This window comes from Hippocampus zosterae, chromosome 17, assembly GCF_025434085.1.
Source record: "Hippocampus zosterae strain Florida chromosome 17, ASM2543408v3, whole genome shotgun sequence".
NCBI classification, from domain to species: domain Eukaryota; kingdom Metazoa; phylum Chordata; class Actinopteri; order Syngnathiformes; family Syngnathidae; genus Hippocampus; species Hippocampus zosterae.
The window spans coordinates 12,321,942-12,343,498 of NC_067467.1; the positions used below are offsets into that span (position 1 = coordinate 12,321,942).

Here is a 21,557-nt window from a genome sequence, read left to right on the forward strand (position 1 = left end):
GACACGTGCCTGGCGAACAGACGGCAGAGGGCGGCGGGAGTTCAAGATGGAAATTAAACCAGCCGTTTTATGCTTTCATTTCCTTTACCGCCCACAGCCCTCAAAAGTCCCAGAAGCAGTTTTGCAAGTGTGCTGGCAGTATCTGCTTAACTTGTTATTGTCCTTCCCGAAAATGAGCATGGATGCATGAGGTCAGAAGCTGGGCAGGGAAAGTAATCGACGGCAATGACAACACAACAACCTCAGCTGCAGCTGTAACAGCATGAAATGGAGAAGGTGCTCTCAAGTGCTCACTTTGCACTGAGGTTACCGCTTGTGCGCTTCATTCGAGTCAGCTTCTGTTTTCACAGCTACAACCTTAAAAGCGCGAATGAATAGCGCCCTCGTTAATTCATCTGGGGAGTAAACATCGGTTAAATATAGACTCCAACCACAATCAGATGACTGCAGGAGACCTTTTCTGCACATTTTCTACTTTTCAGCACTTTTAATAAGAAGAACATGAACGGGAGAGCTTGGCAGTAGGGTTAGGCCAAATAAGTGACTTTATTGATGATCAGGTCTTAAAGCAGGGTAATCTGGTGGGCACTACAGTGGTCCCGCTAGTGGTTAGCACATCTTTCTCACAGGTTCGAGGCTCGACTCCAGACTCTGGCCTCCGTGTGTGGAGTTTGTTCTGACCCCAGTTCTTGCAGTGCTTGCATGGGTTTTTCACAGGTTCCACATTACAAAAACAAGCACTGAAGACTCTTGGATGTGAACATGAGCATGAATGGTTTGCACGTGCCATGTAACCATCCATTTATCCATCCATCCATTTTCTCATCCGCTTTATCCTCACAGATGAACAACCATCAGCGCTCACACACCTAGGGACAATTTAGATTATGCAATTAGCCTGCCATGCATGTTTTTGGAATGTGGGAGGAAACCGGAGTACCCGGAGAAAAGCCACGCAAAGAACATACAAACTCCACACAGGAAGGCCGGAGCGGGGCTAGAACCCACGACCTCTGCACTGTGAGGTCGGTGTGCTAACCACTTGACCGCCGGGCTGCCTTGATGGTAACCAGTAAACCCAACTCAATCACTTTGTGGTCTGAATGTCAGGTAAACCGTCACACCTCGGGCACAACAAAAATAGCATTTAATCTGCTCGGTTCAACATGGGCATGGAAAGTCGGGAGTTTAGACTCACTACTCCTTTGGCTCACAAATCAGCACACGAGGCAAAGTACGCCTCGTCGGTATCCATGCATGACTTGAACAGAGTTTGCTAATTTCTGGGACTGACTTGTGAATTGAATAAAAGGACTTGACAATCCGCTCAACTACAGCTCAAGTGCAGCACAGGCTGCCACGATTACAGAATGGCACAATAAAGGCGGTGCAACCACAATAAAACATCCAGCTCATGGAGTCCTCAGGGACCGTGGTCACCCCGTCCCAAGCCCCCAGAAGGACAACACATTCGACCCGACTGCACCACACTGTGGGGTGGGGACTGAACTGACTGCAGTGTGCCTCCTGGCAGAGGACACTCTCAGAGACGGTCTGAATCAGAACACTATATGAACTTCCTAATAATCATGTTCCAGGAAGACAGGAGTTTGGTCCAAAAGAAGCACTTGGGAGCCAGATGAGATCTGTTCTGCATTTTTGATGATGTCAGGGGAGGTTTGATGGTTCCTGCGGTAAAAGCATCCTTCAGAGATGGACTTAGTGGGCCAGTCCTTTAAATCCCAACACCAGATCCGCCGAGTAATGACAGAGGATGGAGTGGTGCAGCTGACAACTCCAAGAACCTACGGCACCTGGAGCTCATGAAAATCTGCGTGCCAGGCTAGCTCTGTACCAAACAAAGACAAGATTATTTTGGTAGCTCACTGACATAAGGAGGGTGGAGCACACTGAATCGAGCCCACACTGTTGGAAAGACCACAAAAAGCCCAACCAAGCCCTCTCATGCTTGTTTCATAGCGGATAATGAAGTTGGCAAACCGAACTCCCGGCCTCTCCGTGGCCACATCACAGGTTCTGCACATCTTCAAAGCTCCTCCGCAACCCCGTGGGACTGATGATGACCGAGTTGTGTCGGTGGAGGCCGGCGTCATTTCCATGTCATCTTGAGCCTGAAATATGGCGCTCAAAGTACGCCATCTCAACCTCAAGAACATTGTGCGTTGCGAGCGCGTAGATGATTTGCACATTTCAGAAATTACAAAGAGCTGAGGGCAGACGACAAGGCTGCTTGATTAATGATCCCGTCAAACTAATGCTAACAAACATTTAATTTTCCTGAAACTGGGCGGGTTGCTTGACAGAGAACTCGCAACAAACTTCAGTGTTTGTGCAATGACCACACTCGCAAGATTCCCTCACGGGTAAACTAATTAAGATTTGCACGAAACCGCAACTTGGACAAAGGCCTGTTTTTGGGGAGGAAGAAAAGAAAAAAAAGTGCTAGCCCGATTTGAGGGCCCCCTATCTTGGCTAATATTTCTTGTTCAAGTACGCCCACCATTGACTGCTAAAAATCATTCACCATCAATGCGGGTATGAACACCTGGGTACTACTTTCACAAAGACTGCAGCTGCACTCCATCATCGTATCCCCCCCGACCCCCCGCTACACAGTCAGCACAGCAAAACATGTTTTGATAAGGTTGGCTACCCCACACTTTGTGAATCTTTCTGAATGTTCACCACCGGTGTCGAATTGACTCGACCACAGTGACATGACACAACAATCCAGCCACTCTTTTTGATTATAAGGACGGAGATTAAGCTCTTTGATAAATATTCAATTCATTCCAGGAGACTTAATAAAATGTCTCTCAGTTTGAAAAAGCGGCCTACATTATCAAAGTGTCGCTGATCACTTTTTTTTAAAAATTGCATGTATGAATATCTCTGCTCTGCGTTTCAGTGGTGGAAATCATCCCCGCGGGTGTAAAGTTCAGATGAGAACCCCAGAGATGATTTGCACATATGCGGTAAACATGAGGTGCAACATGCAACGGCACAGTGGACGACTGGTTAGCATGTCAGGTTAGTACGTCCGCCTCACAGTGCAGAGGTGCAGGCTTCGATTTCGGCTCCGGCCTTCCAGCATGTTCTGCCCGTGCCTGCATGGGTTTTCTCCGGGTAATCCCGTTTCCTTCCACATTGCAAAAACATCGTGGCAAGTTAATGGAACACTCTAAATCAGGGGTGGGCAATTATTTTTTGCAAAGGGCCACATGAGAACCAGAAAATATTATGAAGGGCCGGATCAAAAGGTTGAACTAAATTCGGCATAATATTAATTGGATTGCTTTATTTAAAAAGCAGTATTGTGCATTTTTTGGCGTGTTTTTCAGACTTTAAGAGTACATTATTCCGTCGTATCGAACGGGATTTGCTTGACTTAGCGCTACTGCGGGCTTCCGTATCGTCTCCCCCTTCCTCCCTATGTTCTGCAACTCCAAGTAACTGTGCCACCTGGCGTTGAAACGCCTGTCATTACAAGCCCAAATGAAATGAATGCAGTCATTGACATTGAACCTTAATTGTGTACCAACCTTCGGCGGGCCGGATTAAAAAGACCAATGGGCCGGATTTGGTCCGTGGGCCGTAGTTTGCCCGGCCCTGCTCTAAATAGTGCCTACGTGTGAATGTGAGCGCGGATGGGTGTTCATCTACTGTATGTGTGCCCTGCGATTGGCTGGAAACCAGTTCAGGGTGTCCCCCGCCTACTGCCCAAAGACAGCTGGGATGGGCTCCAGCACGCCCGCGACCCTCGTGAGGAGAAGCAGATTAGAAAGTGGATGGGTAGATGAGGTGGGCCTGAAGTGAAAAATCATGTTAGTGTTGCAATTCATTTCTTTCCCCTTCCTATGCACTTAGGAAATAAGTTGGTTGGATCATCACTTTGTGGGATGAGCTCATGTGCCGAGCAGAACAAATATATTTTCCTCATGACAGTAAATGACTGAGCGGAACTTGCACACACAATTTGCAAACAATGACTATTTGTCAACGTTGACCGCATCACTAAAGTGTGTGCTTGACAGTTGAAAAGGGGACGGGATTCAGATGTTGGTGAGCCCAGCCTGCAGCTGGAGGAAAATGAAAACTGTCATCCATTTCTGAAACCAGCCGTCACCCGCATGCGTGGGGGGGCCCTGAAGTAGTTAGGAACGAAGAGCAGTCGATCAATATTTTTATGAGGCTTCCACTCAGAACACACACACACGCACGCACACACAAATCTCTGCCAGCTGGCATGCACCGTCGTTAGCACACAAACAAAATCCTTTCGTCACTTGATGACTCCGACCTTTTCGCTGCCAATTCCAGGAGACAAAGTGATGAACCCTGGGCCTTGTTTATCAGTCCAAGATGTGAAGTGGCCAGTTCAGATGGCAATTGGATTGGATTGGATTTTATTTCTTAATCACAGTATTGCATCAAAACAGAATTATTCTTCAGAGCTGAAAATATTTTTGACCGGGGGAGGGGAGAAGGTAAGGAATAGAGTCCAAATTGCAGATAAAACCATTCCGCTAAGACTTCTCACTGATTGTGAATGATTATATTCGACCACTGGAATCCAACCGTGCACTGCCACTGACAAATAGAATTGTCAAGTAGGCTACGGAACATTTTTCAGCGAGTAGGTGTGGAAGAGGCCCTCGCACAGGAAATCTGTGAAATTCAAGTTCGTAACCCAAGTGGAACGACTAACAGAAACCTGTCGAGGGTGGCGCTGCATCACTTTACATTTTGGATCACCACAGTTACTGAGTTAAAATATAAAGGTTACGGGGGTGAATTTCGGCTTGCAATGTTGATTATGAGGGTGGGGGGAAAAATGTTGACAATCAGACATCTTTTGGCAAGGATATATGGAATAGACACAGAATGGGTTGCAGTAGTTCATAGTTAGAAAGTGTGTGTTGCAAGGACAAGATGGTTCATGGAATGAATGGCAACCACCGTGTCAAAAAAAAAAGCCACTGACATCATTGTCACTCGCAGCTCATTTCGTCATGCATCTGTCAATCTATTTTCATTTTGCCATCAAAAGCCCTTGCTCAGTCTTGCTGTTGTTGCTTTACAGGGGTGTCAAATTCATTTTTGATGCGGGCCGTATTGTCGGAGGGCCATTATGAACCATATAAAGGTTTAATGACCTCCTCGTATTTTATATATACAGGGGACTATCAGTGGATAACTAGTTTTGAAATCAAAAGTAAAACATCATAGTTTGTTCAATTGTTTAGGTTAATATAAAGTCATAAGAAAATGCTTGCAATATCTCAACAGTAGTCTTTATTACAAATGACAATTTGAAATTTTGGTATGGATTTCAGCAAGCGTCAGGGAAATTGACCTGCTTTATTTGCTTTTGCGGGCCACGTAAAATGATGTGGTGGGCCAGATCTGGCCCCCCGGCCTTGAGTTAGACACATGTGTCGTAGCATAAAGAGACTCTCCCAACAGGTATGAAAAATACGTAAGAAAAATAATTAATGCACTCATTGTTTCCTAATTGGTCCCATAAAATTACATTTAAAAGTGGACACTTTGATGAAGAATCTGGAATTTAGTAGCCTGTGATTCTTGGACGAGCTGCTCTTTATTGCCATAAAAGTGGACATTTTCACGGTGTTGACTCCACATCCCTGCACTGTTAGCATTCGGCCTGACTCCAAAGTGTAAACACTCACATTTCACAGGGGAGGTATTTGCTGGAAAATGCTCAACGGAACACGTTGCTCTCGCTACAGCAAAATGCTTAAGTTTTTTATGGGTGGTAACGTTTTTTTGTTTTTTTAACTTCAGCAAGACTGATGGCAGGTTTTATAAGATAAGATAAGATAAGATATCCTTTATTCGTCCCACAATGGGGAAATTTACAGCCTCCAGCAGCAAGAATGTATGTAGAAAGAAGAAAGGAGAAAGAGAAAAAAAAAAAACAACAACAAACATCTTTCAATTAAATACAATAAGAACACAAATGGATAAAAATTATTATTATTATTATGATTGTTATTTTTTATTCATTAGCCTGACAGCAGTCAGTTATGTCGATTGAAAATACTGCAAAGACATGTTTCCTTGTATTTGGTTTTGAAAAATGGTCGGCCGATACATAAAACACAACTGAAAGCTCGACGCAATTACTGAAATTCAACACTGACAGCAGCTATTTAGAAAAGCATGGTGTGCGGCTTGACTTAAGGGGGACATATGGAAAAATAACTTCTTTATGACTTGGAAAGAGTCTGCCTTCCCGCCCATCAAGTGTCATGTGAAAAAGCAAAAGCTGATCTTGTTGTTATGAATATTTCTGAAAATGTGTTCTGTACTTATAACCCACTAATACAACGGAGGAACTGTCTGCAGTTATACCATTCCTCGGTTAAATTAGGTTGTTGCTGTAAGAATCACTGTTGAGACAGTTTGTAATTTTCCAGATGAGGAGTGCACCAAAACACCTTCCAGGAAGCTAATGGAGGGTTAGGAAGGATAATACTGAACAGCAGCCACCTTGAGGAATCTTTTTCTTGGCCTACCTACACAAGCCAAACCGCTTTGCTTTTCTCCTTGGCCCTGCAGCATTTTCATTCACTCGTGTCATCCAAAACCATTGCAGTCTGTGGTCCTCTCTAATTTCACCTAGAGCACCAGAAGCTTGTGCTGCTGAGCACAAGAAATCAAGGACCCCAAAAGTCCAGCGAACTGCTCCGTTTTTTCCACCCCTCCGCTTCTTCCAGCAACCGTATATCATCTGTTCTGTGGCCAACACTGGGCCAAAACTATTAGTGGTATTTTCAGGACTGCAATTTTAGGAACATGTGCAAGCAATACGCTCAAGCACACACTTGCAGAAAGAACAAAACACTTAGCAAAATGTCCAAAAGATGCAATTCAACAACTTTGAGATAGACTCCATAAAGCGCATATCCTTAAAGCCGAACACAAATTTTATTCACTCTGCAATTACGCTATAAAATCACTAGTCCGCAACTCAAATCATCTTTCCCCATTGAAATGAATGAAACTGCCATCAATCCGGTCCAGCCACCCCGGAAGGCAAAGTTGTGCGGCTGTTTTAAACATAGGATGTTTAATTCCTTTTGTTTGATGTTTAGATTTGACAGTAAACTTCAACTGGCCGCGCAATTAAAACAGCTTGAAGTATCATTTTTGAAGAATCGTTCTCGAAGAAGCAATTGAGTTGACTTCACGGCCTAAACAGTGCTCATATCTCACAAGTCAAAGCAAAACAACAACAAAAACAATTGAATGCTGGCTCACATTTTGAATGGTTGGGTCACTCACAATCTCAAGGCACCATAGCATTATGTTTGAATCGGAGTATCAAGTTAATATGGCTGCTACAAGAAAGAGGGTGAAGAAAAAGTACATTAATAATCCAAATACAGCAGTACAAAATTTCCTTCGCGTGACGACGAAAACATTTTGGTGTCCTATTAAATTCTCGTGAGCACAGCTTCTACTCAGACTTGAGGTCAGTCCTGGATCCGAGATGTTTCCAAATGGCGCATTCAGTCCATTTCCTCATATCGGCATTTTCGACCAATTTGCTTACCAGAAAAGGTCAGACCAGATCATCTCGTCTACAGTGTATCTTAAACGCTATCTGTCTCTCAGTTGTGGGACAAAGCCTAAATGTGTTCCAGTTCCTCTCTGACCGTGCTGTTACACACTGCCCTGATTACAGATCCAGGATATACCACTCCTCCCGTCCGAGACCTTAATTATCCAGCACTGTCTGATTTCCCGTAAATATGGCAAGCGCGTGGCCATAATTACAGCCTATATTTTCCCCACCTGGCTACGGCAGACGCCAGTTCAGAGCTGGCCACGCGAAAGGAACCGTGCGCATTTAATGACATTACCAGCAAGGGGAAGTGGGACACCACTTGCCACAGACCAAGCGTCAGCAACCTAGACACCCTCTCCTTGTCAAATAGGACCTTCCAAGCCCCTGCAGCAATGAATGCAATTATGTGCCAAACTTTACTTGGACTGTATGAATATACACTGTAAATGTATTCGCGCTCGTCAAGATGCAGCCCATAAGACACATCATGTCTAAATGTGAAACATGACTGACTGGCGGCATAGTAAAATCAGGGTGGGGGTGGGGGGATACTTTCTAGGAGCCCCTGTTCTGTTTTTTTTTTATTTTTAAACTCAATGGAAATTGGGCTCAAAGAGGAATGAAACACAATGCTCCTTGTATCCACTAATGAAATAGCACTTCGGTAATGTGGAGAATTAACATTTCATGCTCATCCACACTTCCAAATTCAAAATGAGTTGACCCGTTCGATTTCCCTGCGCCATCAACTCATGGTCTGCATCTTCTGCAGCCCGTTTGTGCCAACGTGGCGCTAATGGGGAAGTGGTGGAGCCGCACACATGATCTGTTTCTGACATTTCTGCTTTCAGACAGATCACAAAATGAAGCCGCCACCTGACTAAGCAGCAGACCAAAAAGGGAATATATCGAGCCTCGAATCAATTTGACTTGGGCGGAAGCCATGTGGCTGGAACAGAGGCAGACGGGGTTTTGCTGACTCAGCGGGCCACCCCGCGCACTCCCTATTTGGCCGTCCAAGATTCACGAGAAAGTGGGAGGTTAGAATGGAGATTTTTTTTTTAAGCTGACAGTCTTTCTGCAGCCATATCCAGCGAGCGAGGACAGTTAAGTTTCAGCTCGCCACAGTATGGTTTGGAACAGTAAAGCCCAACCAGGCTTGTTGCTTTTTTCCACCATGGCGGCAAGATGCGAGCCCACCACACACACACACGCACTCAGTGCACTTTCACGATTTAGAACAAATCTTGAGTGTTTTAATGACATGTCTGTGACGGTTTGTTGTTTGTTTGTTTTTTTGGTCAAAAGATGGCAAGGAGAAAGAATTCAATCACATTGAATGGCAAGTAAGCCAATCCGCATACTGCTGGGCCAATGCCAAGTCCAGTTTTTTGTTACCGTGACAGTTTCATTTTGCACTTGACGTGTGGGCAGGCAATCCAGTGACTTAACTACTCACAGACGGACAGTATGAAAGAATGTTTCCTTTAATACAAGGATGAAACAACATTGATGTCATGAAAGTGTCTTAAAAAAGACCCTTTTTGTGTTCTTTCGATTGCTTGACGACGGTATGATACTGAGGCGTCACTGATGGCGAGTGAGATATCTTATCTTCTCACATTCATTCCCAAGTCAAAGAACCAAGACTCACCTGAACTGGTTTCAGCTGGGCTCTGGGGTCAAAAACTCGCAGCAGCTTATCCTAGAGGGAGAATAGCCATCATTAACCAATTTGGATCATACACATGATCAAGAAAATACTTTCAGGGGGCACATTTTGGGCACGGTTTGGTTCAACCCTGAATCATGACTTTGAAGATATTTTGGGACTGTTGTATGCATTTGGCTGTGGTAATAGCTTGGGGAAAGCCCCTTTTGTGCACCCGCATACATTAAGCAAAAACCAGGTATGGCACTCCAAAAAATTGAAGAAGTCATTTGCATTTACTTGCCTGGCGATTCGTCTTAAGTTGCAATTGAGGAATGGCGTCACGTGTAAGAAATGCATTTTGGCTCGAAACTTTTGCAACATGGCCTCACAGCAGAAGTTTCGTTCACGCAAAAAGACAACGTCGGGATAACGCGAAGCTTTCATTTCATCAAAGGGGGAAATACTACCCAACATGTACAGATAGAGTTGTGCGATATCCATCCCGTATTGTGACCTATGTATTATCATATCATATAATGATATAACAATGACATTGAAGTTTTCCAGATGAGTTCAGTATGGAATAACTTCAGACGAACTATCGCAACTGCACATCATGTGTAAAGTCGGGCTTGCATATTTGAGGTTAACTATGCATAAATTTACTTATTTGCATTTTTCCCCCTCAAACGGATTCCCAGCTATTCACTGAAAAATGCACCCCTTCACGTTTTTTGTGCTCTTTCTGAAATGTCCCAAGATGCCAAACGAGTCTGCCAAAACCCTGTCGAAATTGGAATTGATGTCAAGGAAGTGTGTTGAAGTGCTACGTCTCGACTTAAGAGACATTCTGGGATGGGAGCCAGTGAACGTAACTGAGAGTCTATGCTACATGTGAACATACAGTACATACTTGTGCACTCGTTTTGAAATCTGATCACAGTTTGGAGCATTTTCTGTGTAAACTATGGGCGAGGGTGGTCATCAATTACTTTTATGCTCTTCGTTTCTAAATGAACACCCCAGGATTCCAAGATCATCCCGTCTTCTTCTATCCGTCGCACTGACTGGCTGGTCACCACCAGGGCGGCGCCACATCCCCACCCCAGTTGCGGCGGCGGGAAGGGGCGAGCGGCGTTGCGGCTGCTGCCCCAGCTGCGGCGCACACCAAGCCTCGTTTCGCCCCCGAGCCCGACGGACCACGCCCTTAGACCCAGTACTTGTCCCGAAGTTATGGATCTGTCTTGCCGCCTTCCCTTAATCGCCTTATTCTAACATGCCAGCGGCTGTTCACCTTCGACACCTGCTGCGGATGTGGATACGGCCTGGCGCGAGATTTACACCCCGGATTTTCAAGGGGGCTATCTGGACGCCGCCGGAACCGTGACCCTTGACAGGGCGCGGGCCGCACTCTCGGCGTGAACCCATTCCAGGGCGCCCTGCCCTTGACCGAGAAAAGAGAATTCTCCCCGGGTGATCGAGGATAGACAAACTCAAAGTTATCATGTTTAAAAGTTTCATTTTGTTGTAAGCTTGATTGACCTCGAATGCGTGTGTTTAAAGCACACAGACAAAAGGGCCAACTTGAGCTGAATGAAACTGAGGCCTTGTTAACTGATAGTACAAACAGGAAGGCTCAACTTCGGGTGGGCAGCACGATAAGATGTCCTTGAGTTTGGTACAGTGTCTCAATTCATATGAAATATACCCATTGAATGAACAAGGCAGTCATCTCGTTACCTTTGCGTCCAGCGTCTTGGACGCATAATTTTCCCACGGGACGCACAGTTCCAAATAATGTGCCTTTTTGGGAAATTTCTCAGTCAAAACAACAACAAAAAAACTACGGTACATCTTTTTTTTCCATCAACGCAGTGTCGCAGTTCGACAATCGCCACCATTGTTGTTTTGTTCTCGCGTTAAGTAATCTCACGTGACGAGATTTCCGTTTTCGCGAAACGAGATTGGCGAGATCGGCCTTCAACCTCGCGGAAAGCAAGACGATTGTCAAGTTGTGCAACGTTAAAACAAATGTTGCGAAAGTTTATTGCGGAGATATCACAGAGGAAGCAGACGTAACGTTGGATATTTTTTTGCGATAATAAATTGACTTTGAGAAAGCCTTGCGTCATTGGAAGCGGAGTAAAGAGAGGAGAATTTATAAACTCAAAGCGGGATGAAATAAGAACCTATTTCAGCAAATCTTGTATGCCTAAATTTGTTAAATTTTTGCATCATTTGTTTATATATAAATAAACCTATAATCAATGTACAGTGATCACTCGCTATTTCACGGTTCGTTTATCACGGCTTCAGTGCATCGCGGATTTTTTCAAACATTCACCAAAAAAAATAATAAATTACGTCCGCAAAAATTCCGCAAAAGGTGAGAGGCGGCCAAAGTCAGCCAAACAACAGCGACTCACATAGAGCAACATATACAGGACTACATGTATATGTTTACTGTATTTTGTTATTCATACACTAACCTAACCTAACTTATACATGTTTAAATCTATTAGTATACAGCATTAAATAACGTTAATTACGACAAAATTTACTTCTACATGCATGTATACCATTCAATTTGGCCCTATAAATATTTTTTATACTCATCCATATGTACATGTACCTACACATGTACTTTGCAGATTTTCGTTTATCGTGGGTGGTTTTGGTCCCCATTAACACGATAAACGAGGGATTACTGTGTATTGTTGTTGTTTGTGTTAGTATCATATGCAAATAAATAAATAGACCATTTCAGAATGGTTTGTGACTCTCTAAATGCATAATGGGACTCATACTTTTCTGATCAGTGGTCCCTGGGAATCGCTGGGGTTAAACTGCAAAATGATCATTGACAAGGTATCCATTGTTTGTACCGAGAGATGTTTTGGTATCAGAGGGGCGTATCGGTAGACTGGGCTGAGAGGCGTGACATGTAAATGAAGAAGGGAGTGTATTTTTTCTCATATGTCACTTGTAATTTGCATACACTATCAATAAAAAGCCAGAAGAGGCTGCAGAGGTCCGGTGTCAGTTGAGAAGCGCGCACGGAGTGACTTCGTAGAAAACTGCGCCTCCTGCCTGCAAAAAGAGTCTTGTTTGTTTAACTGTCCGAGCAAACATCTCTGACACCGGGGCACTCGCCGGCTTCTCCGGGATCACTTGCGTCACCGCACTGGGCACGGGTGCACTGCCCTCCACCTACCCGCCCCGGTTAGTGAAAAGTATTCTGCATTGCTTGGTTTTAGCCTTCTTCCACCCAGCTATCCCTCCGATTACAGACAAAGTTTCTTCATCTTTCAGTGTGATCGCACAACTATTTATGATGAGCAACGCGGCAAACTCTCGGCCTTTCCGGTCAGCCCCGGCCCGCCTCAAACACATTCCTCATCAATCAGAGAGGGGTCCCGGCTGATTGGGAGGAAATGGACCCTAATGAGATCTGGCTGTGAGCAGCCCACGCCTGGCATCAAACGCTGTCACTCAACCTTTCGGGCGGGACTGTGATCCAAGCGGCGCATTCGAACAAGAGCTGACAATCAATTTGCCCTCGTATGGCGAAGTTTCAATCACTGAAAAAGCAGTCTGGGATTTTTTACAACTGATGCTTATTTTTTATTGTACTTCATAAAATGAAATTCGGATTAATGGCTAATCCATAGAGAGAACGTCAACTTTGTACGTGCGTGCGTGTGCAGCAGGACCACCCAACGATCTGATGTCCCTCGGCTGTGACCTCATCCGAAACAACACACACTCATTTTATTATTACCATACTTACTCAACGGGGGGGGTTTATTTACTCAACATGTTGGTATCCGACATCATAAAGGTAATTGTAGCCTCCTAATTTTCTTCCTTCCCAATGATGTTCGGCGTTAATGTATTCAAGTAGCTGAAGCGCCTTCCTGGAGGGCGAAAGCGGAGGTCACTAATTGAGGGGAAAGTGTGGAGACGTTTGACAAGAGCAACTTTTTCTGAGAAAGAAAAAAAAAAGGTTTCCATTTCATTACATTTGCATTGAAGTGCATGCGGCAGAATGTGATTAATTGAGGAGTGGTGTCTATGACAGGAGGAACTATTTGAGGGAGTTGTGTGCACAAGTTGCTAAAAGTCACTTTTCCCTGGGGGGCGGGGGGTGTAAAATTGGTGACCATGTGATGTGCAGCTTAAGTAGTGGACAGCATTCTCAGAGATTAATTAGGGGAGTTTCTACCTAATCAGAGGTCATCATTTTAGGTACAACCATAAATAAGATGCGAAAGGATATTTTTGCCATGTGGCATTTCTGAATTTAAGTGGATGAGCACCCAGAGATTAATTATTAGAGGAGAGGCCACAATTTGAAGAAAAACAGTTAAACACATTCTAAGAAGTAATTTTTCATGAAAAAGACAAACGTCCATGTTACAGGCAGCATTCATGCATTCGAGTGCATTTAATCGGGCTACTATGCAGACTAAAATGAAGTCGTCCGTTTGTGGAAATACACAAGTTGCCTAAAGTCTCTTCCCGAGGGGGGTGAAATAGGACACCTCCATTTTGATGTGCAGCATTTCCGTATTCAAGCGACACACCTGGCAATTAATTGAGGCGCGGTGTCGGCTTTCTGTTTGAGAAAGTATATTATGAAAGCTAGCGATTGGGCCGCCCTCAGACGACTGCAACTACTATCTGGCTGCGCAAACACTCTGATGAGGGTCCGCTCAGTTACAGATGTGTCCACTAAGCAAACACACACTCGAAGGCCCTATGGCACACAATGTATTTGTGTGTGTGTGTGTGTGTGTGTGTGTGTGTGTGTGTGTGTGTGAGTGTGTGTGTGTGTGTGTATGCGGAGAAGCAGCAGCTGTTTAAGCAAAGTGACAGGGCCTCATTTTCTTAATGAGCTTTCCCTCCACGGCCATACACAACTTTGGCTAGTGTGCAAACACACACACACACACACACACACACACACATAGACATACGATGGAGAATCTTGAGGATTCAAGAGGCGCTCTCTTTGCGCTGCAAACACACTTTGCTGCCAGACGCCACAATCTCCAGTCTCCCACGGTTACACGCCAAGAGTTGATTGGCAGCTCGAGGGATCCGGGATTCCTCTGGTGCCTCGCTCTACAATGTGCCTTTTGAACGTAAAAGCAGGGGTAGAAGCAGGCGGAGATTTCCAGTCATACCTCAAACCGAACCTGCTGCGTTCGCCTGTTCCACTCCCTGATTTAAATAAATCATGAATGGGCTCTTTCTTGTCCAGAAAGTATCAAAAATAATTCAACTGGAGATCCAAACAAGGCCTGTTGTGATCCCGTCAGTACTCTGGCATGACCCCCCAAACCCCCAAATGTTTACCCAACGGGGGGACCCAAGGGCTTGGACCCACATGTGCGCAGGACCTATTTGCTTTAATAAGCCGAATTGGAAAGATTGAAAAGGGCCGTTTGGGTTAAATGACATCTCGGTGGTCCCCCCAATCGCCGAGCTCTGATCTCGGCTTGTGTTACCCCACCGAGTTCTTGAAGGTGGCTCCTCCTCCATGGAGGCTGACAAGCGGGGCAGGTAGCATTGAAGGGAATGATTACCCCGTCAGGCTAAACTTCATGATTGGGACGTGACCCGTGATGCTGACAGAGTCATTTGTTACTTGTCACAGCAAAGACAAACAAAGGGGATGGGCCTGACAATCAGACCCGTTAAGCGGACACATGTGGCGCAAATTTTTGGACGGACGTTTATTCAGATTTAAGGGCAATTAAGACCATCACATGTCGCTCAATTCCACATGGAGACTCATTTTCACGTCAATCAACATCCGCCAGGATTTGTGTGAGGTTCCGGAACTCAGCTCACATATACACCATCAGAAAGATGGTGATTTCAATGGAAAGAAGTATGGGAAGGGAAAATGGCGGCCTTTATTTGCAAATTAATTGGGGTAGGGTGTCTGATAAAGTAGAGGCGACTCTGAGCAAATGTGCCAAAAGAGTTGCCAGAAGTGACCTTTCATGAGGGGAAAAATGCAGGTCTTAATTTGCATGTGAGATTTATGTATTAAAATGGACAATGTAGATGGGAATTAATTGGGGTACGGCGTTTACAAACGTAGGGGTCACTATATGTAGAAAAATAACTTGGAAAATGTCACTTTCTCTCAGGGGGAAAATAGCGGGTGTCCACTCTACGTGCACCATTTATGCATTCAAGTGGCGACTAACAACCGGAGATTAATTGGGGTATAGCATCTATTATGGTGGAGGCCACCATTTGAGAAAATAGGGCAAACAAGGTGTCAAAAGTCATTTTTCCTTCAGGGGAGGGGGGTACGGGCTTCCATTTGCATGTGCCATTTATGCATTTAGTTGACAACATAGACAGCCATACATTTGGGGCGTGGTATAGAAGCGAATGTAGCAAACAAGTTTTCAAAAGTCACCTTTGTGGATGGTAAAAAAGTATTTGCATGCAGCCTTTCCATTACAAAGTGAGTGCTGTATCTAGATGTTAATTGGGGAATGGCGTCTATTAAAGTGGAGGCCACTATTTGAGGAAACGCGCCAAACAACACTCACTTGGGTGAAAGGGTGAAAAAAGGTTGCGCGACTCTGTAAAGCTTTCCATCCTCTCGATCCGTATAGAATGACATCGTCACACACTGTACACAGAGCTTTACCGGCGACATCGAGCTTTTTCACGAAATCCGACACAAGCACAATGGTTCCTCTTTACTGTTTCCTACCGGGGACACCGTCAGCTTTATATCCAACCAGTCCCATCGAAACGTGTTTTTCAGATCTGACGCACTTTCGCTTCGTCATGAGTCTCGATAACATTCGGCATTCGCAAGAAGGGGGTTTAGGAAGGCGAACACGGATTGGTTGTGATTTGCATTTGCCGATATAGCGACCAATCACAACAAATAAGACATTGGTTTCAACCCATAGAGGAAGTAACGACAAACTAACGCTTTGCGATTAAAAAAAACGGGGTACAAAATGGATGCTTGCAAACGTTACTTGTAAATATTACGAGCCCCAAATCTGCCGAAGACAAGTCCGTCCGTCCCCCCCTAGAATTTTTTTACGGATTTGGAACAATATAAAATAGGTCCATTTTGATTGGGGAAAAAAGCGGAATTCCGGCAAAAAGCGGAAAAATCTCATCCCTGATAACAAGCAGCATTTGGGCATTAAAACAGGCGATGCAGACAGTGGTTTATTCGAGCATGGCGTCGATTGGAGCGAGTACCACCCTTTGAGAAAATGCAGCGAACAAGTCATCAAAAGTCTTTTTTTTTCCCTGCAGAGAAAAAGGAAGCCTCCGTTTTCATCCGGCACTTATGTTATCAATTGAAAGATGCAGGCAGCGTTTAATTGGGGCATGGCGTCTTTTGAATCTTACCGTCCATTGCTTGATTATGGCATTACTTTACATTATTGTGACCTCAACTATACTAGCAACCATTCATAACTTATTAATAATGTTGCTAACCCACACGTTTCACTCAATCACACAATAAAAGCCACACCCCACACCGAGTGGAAATCTATGCAAGTGGTGTCTGATTAATCGCTGATGACGCCTTGGAGAACGGCCCACGTGGACGTATGAAACACAAACACAGCTTTCACTCCTGCGGTTTTGATGAGCAAGTGAAGTCACGTGAGGTCAAAGCAAATCGTTCTAAACACTTTTTGACCCACTTTGAAAATACTCCTACAACGACCCTTGGATTGCTAATCTGCACTCTGTAAATGCCTTGTGTACACTTGACATGAAAGACATCCGGACAGAGCTTCATTCGATGTGGCTCACTGGCTCCATCCAGCGGTCAAAAAATAAAATGGCAAATAAAGCAGAGGGGAAAATTCAAAGGAAAGGCGGCAATCCTAATTTGCATCACTTTTTTATCTTTCATTTATGAAATATCTTTTACATATTTATTATTATTCACATCAAGTATAGCACAGAAGTTGATCGCAACATATTTTGGGGTACGAATAATCGAAAAAAAAAAATCACCTCTAAAACTTTTATTAACTGCAACCCTCCTATGTTGCGGGTCAAACCGACCCATTGCAAAGCGGTAAATTTGTGACTCTCAAAAATGTAGTCAACTTCAATGCCGTTGATAAATATTTTTTCTAATATGGCAATGTGTTTTTTTTTCTTTTTGACCCTATCAGATTATTAAAAATGTGTCTGGGTAAAAATTGATCCAGGGGCACTTCCTGCTGATTCCCACTGACTTTGGGCGAGAGTTGTTTTGTTTACGAATGGTGGCAAGTACGTGTGACGTCATGGTGAAAAGGTCAGAAGTCTTATGGCCGCTTGTGCTCACCTTGCAGGTGGAAGCCAGCAGCGAACCGTCCTGTTTCCAGCTCAGACTCTGCAGCTGGTCGGCGTGCTCCTCCAGAACTGGACACATGACACGGCATCATCATGAGCATTATCCTCAATCACGGAGGCGTGCGCAGAGCACAATACATGTGTTAAGATCAGGATGACAAACTGAAGGAACACACCAAAAATTGTGCGATGTTGCACAAGCACAAAACACATCATGAATGGAAGAATGTCGTCTTCCAGTTCGGTGAGTACAGCATACACCGGCTTGTGAGGCCTTTGTGGACAGATGGCGTGTATTTTTAAGACAAGACTGCTCCTTAAAGGGGACATACTATGAAAAAGTCACTTTTTAAGGACTCCGATACAAATATTGAGTTTCGGTGGAGTGCTTGCCCACCCACCCAGTGTGAAATTAAACCATCAAGTAAATCTTCTGCCTGCTATCATTCCAAAACCGCCACGTCCTTGACAGCTGCAACACCCCTGCTTAGCAACTCAGTTCTAAAAGGTAAGCAGAGCTGCACTGAGTTTTGTGTGTTCACGTAAAGATTATGTGGAGTGCTGCCTCCATGAGTGAAAATGCTTTTGGTGTGGCTTTTTTTCGCCCACAATCACTTCTGCAAGTAGCAGCCGCTTGCCTCGTCATCACTCAAACGTTCAACTCAACTGGTTCCACAAGCTGCCTTGCCATTAGGACAGCAGCAAATGCATCAGGCTGTTTGGTCCAATTTCAACAAACAATGATATAGTGTGTCCGGTGACTACAATTCTGGAATGTATTAAGACACCTAGGAACGGTTTTGAATTGAAAATGGTGGCATAATATGTCTCTTTAAAGGTGTGTGTGTGCGCGTGTGTATTTTAAGGGAAATGTATGAATGTATAGGAAAACATGATATGAAATCATTTGAGGCAAGGGGCAAGGGCCATCTGTCAAGGGATGGGGGCATGCTGTCTGTCACTCCTTTTATAATATAAGATAAGATATAAGATAAGATAAGAAAACCTTTAATAGTTTCACAATGGAGAAATTCGCACTTCACAGCAGCAAAGTCATAAGAGTATCTTTTTGTGTCTGTCTGTAGATTTTTTGACTGAATTACATCTCTGACGGCCGCTCACATGACACCACGTCACTATCCGAAATTCTAAACAAGTCTTTTGTCACGGCTCTGGTGTAAAAGAGGCTTTGCAGTGGCGATACAGAATATATCCTAAAGGCCAGTGCAGGTGAAGAGTTTCAGGGGAGGCGCTGGTTTGTGGTGGCGGGGAGGGTTTGCATAACCAAATGTTTTACCTCCGCTGCTCGCAAACGTAGAGCCACAGTGGCTGTCAAAGGCAGGCCGGCATCAGTTCAAATGAGACACCGGCGGAGGGGGGACAAAAAGCAACGAAATAGGACCATGGCAATTCGCCTCCTACAGTCACACACAAACTGACAGCAGCGCAACACAGAGAGTGCAAGACAAACACGTCAGAGTCATACACTACATGGACATAAGTATTGGGACACACTCAATTCCGGTCTGGATCGGAATGTACTTGAAGACCTCTACCAAATGTGACTTTTGAGTGTCTCAGTACTTTTGTCCCAATAGTGTACTTCCTGGAAAGCCACACAACGCAGCGCACAAGCCGTGACTACCTGCGAGCGGCGCATCCTGACGTCCCGTGTCCCAAATGAGTGGGCACTTGGCAGCGCCGACGGCCAGCAGCCCGGAAGAGGTCGGGTGGAAGAGCACCAGCTCCAGCAGTCCCCACCCAGGTCTGAGAGTGAGCTCGGGCGCCAGGGGCTGCCCCAGCTCTGGGTCAGACAAATGCCACAGCTTCACCTGCGCACACAGACACTGATCAGGTCACGTCGTACAGATTTTACATCTATAATGACCAGGAATTTTTTTTTTGGGGGGGGGGGGGGGTAAAGTCACTCCAAGGTCATTACAGTTTAGGAAAACGAAGAAAAAAAACATTTCATTCACAATATTAAATAAATATGCTTTAAAAAAAAGAAATAACAAACTACTATAATTAAATTGAAAATGTTGGTTTTCGTTTTTATCAATTAACATCAAGCAGGAACTTTTGGGCTTCATTTTAAATGTGGTCAAAAAGTGGTTTGTAAATTGTAGTTTACTTTATTCCACAATACTTAGTGACTTTTCTGTATCTCTGATGTCCAAAATATACTTCATATAGTAAAAAAATTAAATAGTAAAACTAATAAAAACAAAAAAAACCCCAAAGCATTAGCTGACAAAACCGCTCTTAAAACGTATTTAAAATATCAGAATTTTTCTTAATATATATATATATATATGCATTAGAGCTGCCAAACGATCAAAATATTTAATTGAATTAAAAATGCAAATGTCATAATTATCTAACTCTAAATTAATCGTGATTAGTTACACATTTTTTATCGTTTCTGATTTTTCTTTTATATTTTTTGGTCCTATTTTTTTAATGCTCTCATCGACATGGAATCATGGATCCGTTTTCTATGTGCAAAATGCAAATATTTACTGAAACAACGATTTTAAATTTTATATGAACATTTTTCACTTGGAGCAGTTATTCAGACATAATCTCTCACACAATATTACTGTCTGTCAACAACAGTGAAAATTTTGAAACGATAAAAAATGTGAGTAATCACAATTATTTTTTTAGTTCATTTGAGTTAATTATGACAGTTGCATTTTTAATTAGATTAAATATTTTAATCATTTGACAGCTCTAATATATACAGTATATACAGATTTTCACCACAAACTGGTGGCATAGCACTTTCTTGGATTAAACTCAATGAAAGCTGCTCTCCTCAGTTCAACAAAGTTCCTTGGAACCAGATCGTGCAGCATATTTTTATATTAGACATGGCTTTGGCCTGATCATAAAATGAGCAAAAAGGCATATTTTTGTCAGCGAATAACAGAGTATAGGTTGCCCTAAACATCGATGAAAGCTGAAGTCGCAATCGCTTAACTGCAAAATGCTGTTTTCACCGTACTTTAAGACAACATAATATGGACTGCAAAGCGTACCTATCCATTAAATTTGCAAATAAATCACTGCTGTTTTAAATGTAAAAAGTTGTTTTTAGTTTTGAGCAAGTTGCTCGCAGGAGCACTATCAATAATGCAAGTCCATAACTGATACTGACTTAACTGATCAGTATTAATTAGAACTTTGATCACATTATGACAATGTGACTTCAAATCCATGATGGCAGTCTAAGTTTATAATGGCGAAATCATAAATTCTATCTTTTGACAAAAAAAGGCAAGTTTTAAACCACCAAATGAAACACATATGTTTGATTGCTAAAATCAGACTGTACGATGTTGCCCAGGTAGCTGCAGCTCACTTCAACCCAAGTTAATGATGTGAAATGAAGCAGGACGTGGACACGGCGTGGAAATGACTTGCGGTTCAGGTTTGGATTTCTGCATGATCGCGAGGAATGAGAGTTAATACAAATAAAACCAAATGAAGCCGGCCAATGCACTTTGAGGTAAAAACCGAGCTGCTGAGTCTAAAAAGCAGCAGCTTTCCCAGGAGAGGCAAAACACCAAAGTGAGGCAGCTCGTATTGTCACCGGGGAGCTGCTAAGATGCTCAGATGTAAGAGGACATCAGGCCTGGAAAAGAGGTGCTCACCGTTTCATCCGCGGAGCAAGTTGCCAGAAGACTCTCATCAAATGGAGAAAAGTCCAAGTCGGTCACCAAATCTGATGGAGGAAGGTGACAAATGATGAAAATTGACTTTCTAATCTGTGCAGATGGTTGGCTCTGGAGTGTCTTGTGAACAACCAAGTTAATCTTTTGTCTTTCCACACATTCCGTTTTCTTACACGCTCTGAATTTTGCTTCCACCATTAGAAACCGCTCACCCAGTCGCAACACTCGAGGTCTGCCATTGGTCATCATT

The 21,557-nt window shown here is 43.8% G+C and overlaps 1 protein-coding gene across 4 annotated transcripts in view; it reads right to left on the reverse strand.

The window, feature by feature from the left end:
* The window catches only part of LOC127590178 (mitochondrial import inner membrane translocase subunit TIM16-like), a 112,286-nt gene that overhangs the window by 88,622 nt on the left and 2,107 nt on the right, over nt 1–21,557 (reverse strand). For all 4 annotated transcript variants that reach the window (XM_052049638.1, XM_052049636.1, XM_052049635.1 and 1 more), the window contains exons 4-7: nt 21,287–21,357; nt 19,273–19,459; nt 17,620–17,696; nt 9,273–9,323 (exon numbers count right to left, since the gene is read on the reverse strand). In XM_052049638.1, coding sequence (XP_051905598.1) covers nt 9,273–9,323; nt 17,620–17,696; nt 19,273–19,459; nt 21,287–21,357 — 386 coding nt within the window. The remainder of the gene's footprint in view (nt 1–9,272; nt 9,324–17,619; nt 17,697–19,272; nt 19,460–21,286; nt 21,358–21,557) is intronic.